At 34.7% G+C, this 9695-nt stretch overlaps 1 protein-coding gene across 1 annotated transcript; it reads right to left on the bottom strand.

Annotated features, from left to right (window-relative positions):
* Positions 1-81: 81 nt before the first annotated feature.
* Positions 82-6769, bottom strand: LOC143452083 (intraflagellar transport protein 56-like). The gene is made up of 17 exons (XM_076952919.1): positions 6003-6769; positions 5649-5783; positions 5144-5236; positions 4929-5043; positions 4680-4729; positions 4407-4552; positions 4187-4256; positions 3880-4056; positions 3487-3589; positions 2854-2963; positions 2513-2576; positions 2221-2309; positions 1891-1974; positions 1732-1801; positions 1391-1497; positions 1081-1214; positions 82-836 (listed from the first exon to the last, which is right to left on the bottom strand). The coding sequence occupies exons 1-17, from the start codon at positions 6003-6005 to the stop codon at positions 722-724; spliced, it is 1665 nt and encodes a 554-aa protein (XP_076809034.1). The 5' UTR covers positions 6006-6769; the 3' UTR covers positions 82-721.
* Positions 6770-9695: the final 2926 nt, after the last annotated feature.

The raw sequence follows: 9695 nt of genomic DNA, 5'->3' as shown, positions 1-9695 counted from the left end.
TCTTCCTGTCATAAGTTCTTCATAGCTAAGCTGGAAATGGAAAGAAGACAGCTGGAAAAATATTGACATTAATTTGTAACATAGTGTAGGGATATTTCATTATGTATTAAAATATGCTATAGCAGGGAAAATACAAAAATAAAGCAGTTAATCACATCATATTCAACTGGTAACTCGAAAAATTATTAATTTGTAAAAAACAAACAAAAAATTTTCAACGAGACAAAATTTCATAGACATGGTGTCGTAAAGCAAATATGAAATTGATAAATCTGATCAAAAATGATGACTATTACGTCATTAACGTATGGACCCGCACAGTGATCTGATGGTTGGAAATATAACAAAAGATATCTTGGTTACAGAAACATTTGTGCAACACCACAAAGGAAACGAAACAACAAGGACAAAAAATGCTCCTTCCAGTAGAACCAAATCCTAAGAGATGGTTCACAAGAGTGCCAGAACGATAGAAAACACATTACTTTATACTTGATAAGACAATTAAAATATTTTAAAAATTAATTATATTTCCTGCAGTTTTAAAACGTTGTTTTTCAATGTATCATACACATTATTACAAATAGTTTAAAGGAACTCAACTGTTATTTTTTGATGAGATTTCACCAAACTTTACTATAAGGAGAATAACTGACAGCCCTGGCTAAGTAGTATTACATGATGGTCTTGATTTTGGGGTAGTTCCTAAAAAAATGAGCATTTACTGGAGAGAAATCCTGTTTTCTTTGGCCCATTTCTGTATGGTTCGAATGATGTACTCCACCTGTGGGTTGTTGGTGTTACGTAACAGCAGCAGAACCTCGCGAAGGGTGTCCCTGGAAATGGAAGTGGATTTTTTTCTTGATTAAAAATCTGTAATTCGACTCTTTTATGAGCAAACACTGCTAAACAAACTGCAAGTGCAAAGAGGCATTATCCTAGCCTCATACATCGAGGTTATACATGCGTAAATACGATGCCTACCATGCATGTAAAGTCGGTGTAGATATCGACAGAGGTTTCAATTTACTGTACATACGTAAATGATGTCATAAAAGTCATTATTAAGTCACAACAAACTTTGGTTCGTGTCCAGCAATAATCATCTGGAAGAGTCCAACGCAAGCTCCTCTCTTTCCCTCCCAGTATTCCGGATTGGGATCAAGCCGTTCAAGAACATCGAACGCTTTGGCTGAGATGTAGAATTGTCCCATCTGCACGATAAGAACAGATTCAAAATTTAGTGCGTGTGTGATTTAGTGTGATTGACAGTACAACGTACCTTTTATATCACACAATTTGCCATGTTGCAAGCTTATACAGACACTTTAAAAGTCACCTTGCAACAATCGGTATATCCATAAAAACTGTAAAATCAGTCACCATTCACCTTGTAACAGTCGTTTGCGATCAACTGCAATAAACTGAACGACTCCCCGGATGTTTCCATCTTCAGGTAGAGGTCCCACGCGAACCTCGCCCGTTTGTTCATGATATCTACCAAGAAGGTTGTCATGTACTTAGCAGCGTTGCACATTCGTGCTTTTTCACGTATGCAATGATCATTAATGTTTGATGATCATAGCTCAGTGGTCGGTCAATTCAACCCACGGACAATTCCACCCGAAGACTAACAGATGTTGGGTTTAGTCGCCTTGGGTTAAATTGTCCCGAATCGAATTGACCTGGAACCGTTATTATCATTTTGTGCACAAAAAATATTCGACTTACAGCAGCGAGCCAGCCAGCTGATGTAAACGTAATCGTTTTTCAGCTTCTCACTTTGTATCAGAAGAAAGGTCTAAAATACATAGAAATTTTGCTGAAAATCACGCTAAATAAAAATGAAAAACGGTCAAAAACATGATTTAAGTGAAAAAAATTCGTTACCTCTTCCGCTTCCTTGTAATTCCCGGATGCAGCTTTTGCTTGGGCGTAATCGAAATTGAAAACATCGTCGTTGTAGAAGTAACTCTGAAACAAAAATAAATCAAACCACTCTTGAAGTTCGACATAAATATCAGAAAAATTTCTGCACATTGCATCATTATTCAAACAAATAACATAGCATTTGAGATTGCAAACTAGACAACAATCACTTTAACTGTTAGTATTTAAGTAATTAAGCGTTATTTGATATTTGTTATTTGTAGGTAATTTGAGCGCTTGCACAAAGGACAAGTCAGTAAAAAAGTGATCTGAATGAGTAAATTTCCCAACCTTGACTGAATTCAAATAGACTAAAACATCGTCGAATTGTTTCAATAGAAAGAAGCAAGAAGCCATACACTGTCTGCCTGGGATCGTATCTGAACATGAACAGCAATGAGATATTTATGTATGAAAGGTTTAAAATACGGCAACAAAAACCCGACAGAATAAACTGAACGATTTCAATACCGCTATCTGCTATATACTAGTTACTTATTAATTCTAGTTTTACCCTTCTGTTAACTACTTGCTATTTATGTTATAAATGTCATTGTCACGGCATCTCCGTATCATCACTCACCACACTCGCTCGCAGATCCACCGACAAGCTGGAAATATTGTTGTGCAATTTTCACAAGCTCTCGCTGCAAGAAACGAAAATATTTAAGAAAAAAACACTAAAGAATGTGACAATAACGAGGTGCGAAATAACAATAAAAAATAACAACCCAACCATGATGTTTAAGAGACGTTTCTAAGCAAAATAGATAAACTGACAGTTTCTTGGTAAAATAGGCTGAAAGGCCTGTTTTTCTCAACATAACGAGGTGCGAAATGAGTTAACACATAAAAGTAAAATATATCACTGTGTGTTCCACGTAAGAGCAACACAGGCAACCGCAGATTGAACACTAAACTCACTGAGCCTTGCTCCTGGCCGAGGGCTGCATTCACGACAGCTTTTATGATATACTCCTGCGGATTGGTGGGTTCATGATCCTTTATGAGGTCATAAGCTTCTACTAGGTCATCTGAAACCAAAGAACACTTTCTTAGAATCTTTAAACTAAGCATTTCATTAAAAACAAACCAACAAGTAGGTTTATTAGCAATGTCATTATGGGACAGTGGTTTTCAACCTTTCATGGTTCGTGGCCCCCTTACAGTGACCCTCAAAATCCGTGGCCCGTTGCTCACCAATAAAAAATGTAGATTGTTCATTGCAAAACACGTTTTACTCCACTATTGCATGTGCGTTAGTCTTCACGCCACTAATTTTTCACAGCAAGCATAAGCACAAAAATATGAGAAACTTGTGTCCCGCTTTGTCTCATCTTCCCCTACTACTACACCATAGCTCATTTGTGAGGCATCTGCTCGTGGCCCATGTAGAACGTCTCCGTGGCCATTGGACCCAAGTTGAGAAACCCTGGTATGGGACATATCATTTCACGAATTTCACAAGATCAAGCCAAAGGCTTGCACTTGAACTCTCATGCAGTAAATGCATTAAATTGCTTGGACAAAACTTTACAACATGATTTGTTCCCTTACCCTGTCTGAGATAGTAAATGACAAGGTTCAGTCTGGCTTCTGGTATAACATCTATGAGGGGAGGTAACACTTGTAAAGCTCCTTCACCGCCGCGAAATACGACCTGGTGTATACGTAGAATGTAATAAATTTAACACATTATAATTTATATCTTTTCAAGAGAAGTTTGTTAAGATATTACTCATGGAAACTCCAAATCCATTCAACACTTACAAAATGCAAAAAACATGGTTTTGTAATAGCTTATGTTAGCTTTGCAAATGTAAAAAATATAGCATCTCGAGAAAATCTTTAAACGTATTTTTCATCAAAAAATACAGTGTATTACAACTTGAACATGTATAATATATGCCACACACAACATAACAGAAGCTTCACGCTTGCGAGACTTACGAGATTATGTTTGTGAAGCTCAGATGCAAATGAAAATGCTGCAGATGAAGATTCCTGCAATCTCTTCAACTCAGCTTCAGCTGCTTTGCCATTGTACAGTTTGTAATGGTTGCAAGCCTTTAAGTTAACGGCTATTGCACTGTCTGGAAATGCTTGTAAATACACAGCCAGTACTTCCTACAACAAGCAAAATACACATGTGTTGGTCAATGAAATAATGGTTTGAAATACGCATGTCACGATTTCGTGCTTAAGCTTCTTATACGTACACATTTTAAAACGACAAAATAAAAAACATTGAACAAACCTGTGAGACATCAAAATAATCCAGTTTATAATAACAGAGAGCAACATAAACGTTCAAAGCCAAACATTCCCTGGAAAAAAAAACAGAGTATAAGTTTATGACAATCAAATCTCTTCAAAGATCCATAGCTTAATTATACAACTAATTGTAGAACAAAACTGTAAACAGCAATCCTGCAATAAAAATAGAAACAAAAACCATTTTCAGCGGGACTTTTTACCGATTCTCCAGTAAAATTCTCTTATAGATGTCGATAGCTTCTTGATAATGTGATCTCATGTAATGTATCGAAGCCAAACACAATTGATCTTCCACCTGGTCTAGCAGGTTCTTATGATAGGACATCAGCTTTTTCTCATTATTGAACTAAAAATAATTAAGTTATTAAGCTTAGCCGACCATAAGTAATATAAGAAAATAACGATGCTTGTCAAGTTTGCAAATATCGATCCGCAACTTTACTGTCGGCATCTTTTTAGTGCATTTAGCTTACCTTGTGCGAAATATGGAACATTAGTCGATTTTGTAGTGATGAAGCTGGTGCTGAATGAAACATAGAGATATTAGCAATTTCAATAAGATGCAATTACACAGCATTAACACAATACTTAATCATAGCCTTTGTTGGTTCAGTATAGCATAGCAGTACCTTATCAATCAAAAAAGTTGTTAGTTCTATGTAGTAACAAGCAAGATATTGACATGATGCCATACGATGGTAACACATGAATTTTCAAAATACCTTTCATGCAAGCTTCTTCCGCCTCCTTATACATTCCCAAGTAAAAACAAGTACAGGATAGATTGACCCAAATACTTTTGTCGCTGTCAGATTTTTTACTAAGCTGGTTGTAAATCTAAAAAGTTCTTGTTTTAATGATTGCTTTCCACACCACTGCACAGTAAGCTAACCATGAATGCTCTACTAAAGGATAATGTCAAAAGACCTCGACTTACATCATATGATTTCTTGTAGTCCCCAAGGTGAAACGCACAGTACCCAATCCACATGTCTGTGTTTCTGTCGCCTTTTCCGGCATGCTTTGTAAACTGAGATATTAAAAATATCTTAACATTTAGTTCCGCTTTAAACAATAGAATCCAGCTAGGAAGCTTTTCTTAAGGCATTGCAATGTCAGCCGGGTGCTATAGAGAATTTACATGAAATAGTTACTAAAATGGCATCATTTTGGGCACTTTTCAAGTAAAAACAAATTCAACTCGTTATAATTAATAGAAAATAGAATGTTATCAATCATTCATATTTCATGATTTAACAAAATCAATAAGTTTTCATAAGTCCACATGATAAGCAAAAAATTTGCAGTGAAGTTAACGCCATGCAAATATAAGACTGATATTTATATTCATAAGAAAGAAAATATTATTATATCAGAGATCACGGTGCAAAGAAAAAGTAGTAATAAAAATAAGCATAAAATGTGGTTGGGAATGTTATAACCTCAAGAAGTGTCATGCTTCCTGTATAATCTCTTGCATCTAGAAGATCGTCGAGTTTTGGAAGTTTTCGTTGTTTGTTTTTGTCCTTATCAACTTTAGAAGACCCCCCCACGGCTGGTTTTTGTCTTGACAAGATCTAAAACAAGTTACAAATGAATCAAAAACTGATGAAAAGTGAATTAAAAAATCAAAATCCTCAAATAATACCGTTAAAAATGGGGTGTATTATTTATTATTTGTTAATATGTATTTCTCTTACCTTAAAAACGAGTATGAAAACAAATGAAATTTCAGTTAATTTTCTGAGTACTTTACTTGTAAAATAAGTTCTTTTATAAACATTAATTTTTCTTACCATAATGTTGTTTGCAAAGCACAAGACAGTAGATGAGAAAAAGTGTTTACTGCCCAACAACTAAACTCTTATATTTTCTTTATAATCACCTAATACATGAACCGTTACATAAATTAACACAAAAAAGTAAATATTTCCGAACCTCCAACACTTAGGCTAATGTTTCTTTTTTACTTTTACAGTGGAACCATACCCGGTACCGTATGTATTAATGTATGGACTATGAGCTAAGAATGCAGAATATGGCAAGAGCAAACACAAGACTTTTCTTCTGATATTGAAACGATATTGAACACCGGCAAGCAAAAATGACAAGCCTGCTTATGCTGGTAAAAAAGCAGTCTCCCATCATAAACACGCAGTAAATTCTCATTTTGACCCATTTAAACGGTTTTTATTGACGTTGGAAGACGAAGGTGTTCAAAATGACCGCACACCGGCCGACTACCAATGGGCAAAACACTTAGGCTTCAGTACACCTCGGCACACAAGAATTTTTGTATCTGCATCCAACATCAAAAACAGCCATAGGCTTTCTTGTCAGGGTCAGCTAGTGTGACGAGGTGCGGCAAAGGATAATCGCTTCCTTATTCAGTTATTGAGCTTACTTGACCATTATGATTGATTACATGTACACTATGGACTAGACTATGATTTCACACAGAGTGGACTATAGTCTTTCAATTGTACAGTAAATTAGATTTTAACTTAGAACGACAAAACATCACCGTGTGACGCCAACATATCAACATTCTTCAGCAACTCAACATCTCAACAGCAACTTGACTTGGCTTATCGCGTTTCAATGATCTCGATGTTTATGTGCAAAATTCTCTAAATCAAGCTGTATATAGAAATCATAATCCAGCTTAATGTAAACTGTAAAGGATTACTAACTACATCAAGAATTTGCAAGCCATTGTTTAGGCTTCTGTGATGATATTATAATATACAGATCGTATACAATCTAGAATTCTCGGCTCCGAATCACCGAATCAGCCAAGGATAACATTGCGTTTCGTTTTGATGACTTCCTGTCGATGACCGGAAGATTTCCATGACTTCCTTGACGACCGTTTTAACTCGTTAAATCAAGCCAGCAATCTCAAACCATTTGTATTGGATAACAATTTATTATTTATTTATCTATTACCCTGTTGTTAATAACTATTTACAGAGACCACCATTCGTTAATTATCATTTCTTCAATAAGAACTCATTCTATAATATTTTTATGCAATGATGATATGAATTATTATAAAAGCAATCGATCTTTATCGGTACATATTATAAGTTTAGTTAAATTTCGTTCTGTGTACTTCTCTTCATAAATATTTTAATTTTATCTCAAGTGAGCCGGGTCACTCCTGGCTATAATGGGATTGAGCGGAGCAGGAAAATCAACATCTTAACTTGAAGGAACAAAATACATCTTCATGTGGATGGAGAGGTGGTGCCATCAAACCTGTTGAAATAAACTTCAATATAATTGCAATACAGTACTAACTTACCGCAACCTATAGGCTACCATTTAACCATAGTAAATCGGGTACAAAAATAAGATAGACAAAAATTCTGCATTACATAAACTGATTTGAGAGATAACATTAATAAGTTAAAAATTATAGTGAAATGTTTCAGAGCAATTCTGATTCAATCAAATGGTGACCGCCTATAAATTTAGAATTTAGAACTGACCTTGTAGGCCTATATCTACATTCTGTGTAATGGAGTAGCGCTAGGTCCAGATATAACCGGTGTATCAGCTTTTATACAGCAAGATGACTTATTCATGGGAGAACTGACAGTCAAAGAACATCTCACTTTTACCGTAAGTATTTCAATGATGAAATATCCAAAACTAAATCTCACAAATCATCAAATCGGCCTATACAACAGCAACGTAATACGTGACGTAAGAGAAGACAGAAATAAAAAATTTAAACATTTGTAAAGATCAAATACTCTGAGTTAACTTAAGAATGGCTGAAGTAGGCTATATAAATAGGCAGTATTTTTTGTAACGTTTAGGCAAGGTTGCCAATGGATTCTTCTGCTACTGACAAAGAAAGACGCAAAAGTTTCAATGAGGTCATTCAGCAAAAATTTTAGAATTATTACTCCGGGCAGAAACAAGACCATTTCAGGAGGAGAAATGAAAAGACTTAGCTTTGCAATTGAGGCAAAAACCAACAAAACGGAAGCCCTTCATAATCATTAAAACCGAAAAAATTAGGAAAGATTTAAGATAAGATTTATTTAAACAAGGTAATCGAAGATCTAAAAAAACAAAAGAAATTTTATGTAAACAGAGTATTGGCTAAGCCGCTAAAGAATGTTACTTTTCCCTTTTCAAGCTTCTTACGAATCGCTCTTCTTTTTGTGATGAACGGACTTCTGGACTGGACTGGACTGTACTGGACTGGACTGGACTGGACTGGACTGTATTTGAAAGAAATGCAGATTCTGGTAGAACTTTATCCACGTACAGTTCGTTTTATGAATTGTATATTAGATTGTAAATTATCCAGAAAGGTTTTTAGCCGTTTGAAACTTTAAATATGTTTACATAAACGCTGATGATGATATGTTATAAGCAGGAATTCCAACTTGGAAACCTACAGCTCGTCAGGCTTCAATTACGTCCATGTACGAATCGTAATAAATCAAGCTGCTTGTAGAAATAATATTATTATTAATTTGTTAGTTTAACTTTAGAAAAATAACATAAAGAGTTTTAAAATTTTTAAAAACAGTTTTAAAATTTGTGATCAGTATCTAGCTACTAGTTGCGCTGTAACCGTTTATTAAGAACAAGTTATTAATTAATTAACAAGTTGTTAATTTCTACACAGTAATAGTAGTTATTATTATGTTATCTTGCAGTGTTGAGACATGGGATAAATAAAATATTGCAAGTTGTATGAAAGAAAGTATGCTTACGTCAGAAAAGAAATTGAATTCAGGTCATGATGAAGCGACTTCTAAAATAACGATTTGTGAAACTAAAGTAATAATTTCAGTTTACTCAATTTATCAAAGTGTTCTGTAAATCACAGATTCATTACTCATTTCATTTACAGTTTAAATGTTTTTGGTAAATAAATTATTACTGTGACGTCACATTTTGCCTTTGTCGCCATCATAAAATTTACCAGTTGCTTTTTGTGTTCGATTTATTTTATAAGTTTCCATAGAATCCATTTAACGAGGTAATCGCTAAACGGTTTATAACGAAAAATTTCATATGTAACTGGGGTCAAACCTTTACTTGAACTGATGAACTAGATTACTAGACTCATAAGCAACTCTCTATAGCCGCACACAACCATTTATACGAAGAAACATTTACCTTACACCCGGCATATATAACGTGCAAAAATAACACTGTACTATAATATGCAAATAAAGAACCTTTCTTAACCAAAAACCTTAAGCAGGTTGAAACGAGATCTTGTAAACTAACATGGGCGTCTCTTCCAAAAGGAGGCAAAACTTTTTTGTTATGAAATAAGTAAAGGTGCATGTATAAATATGTATAAAAAGCATGTATAAATATAAACGATTCACGAATACGAAAAATATTGTTGCTATCGGCAATTCAGTACCATATAAATTTTCTGGCAAATTTTAAACCGGCTTGGCTTTGCCAATTTTTCCTGCGTTCTCGCTGTTAATATCAACTGGTGTTGC

This window comes from Clavelina lepadiformis, chromosome 4 (genome assembly GCF_947623445.1).
Source record: "Clavelina lepadiformis chromosome 4, kaClaLepa1.1, whole genome shotgun sequence".
NCBI lineage: Eukaryota > Metazoa > Chordata > Ascidiacea > Aplousobranchia > Clavelinidae > Clavelina > Clavelina lepadiformis.
The sequence above is the reverse complement of the archived record's forward strand: the minus strand, read 5'-3'. Positions and strand labels throughout refer to the sequence as shown.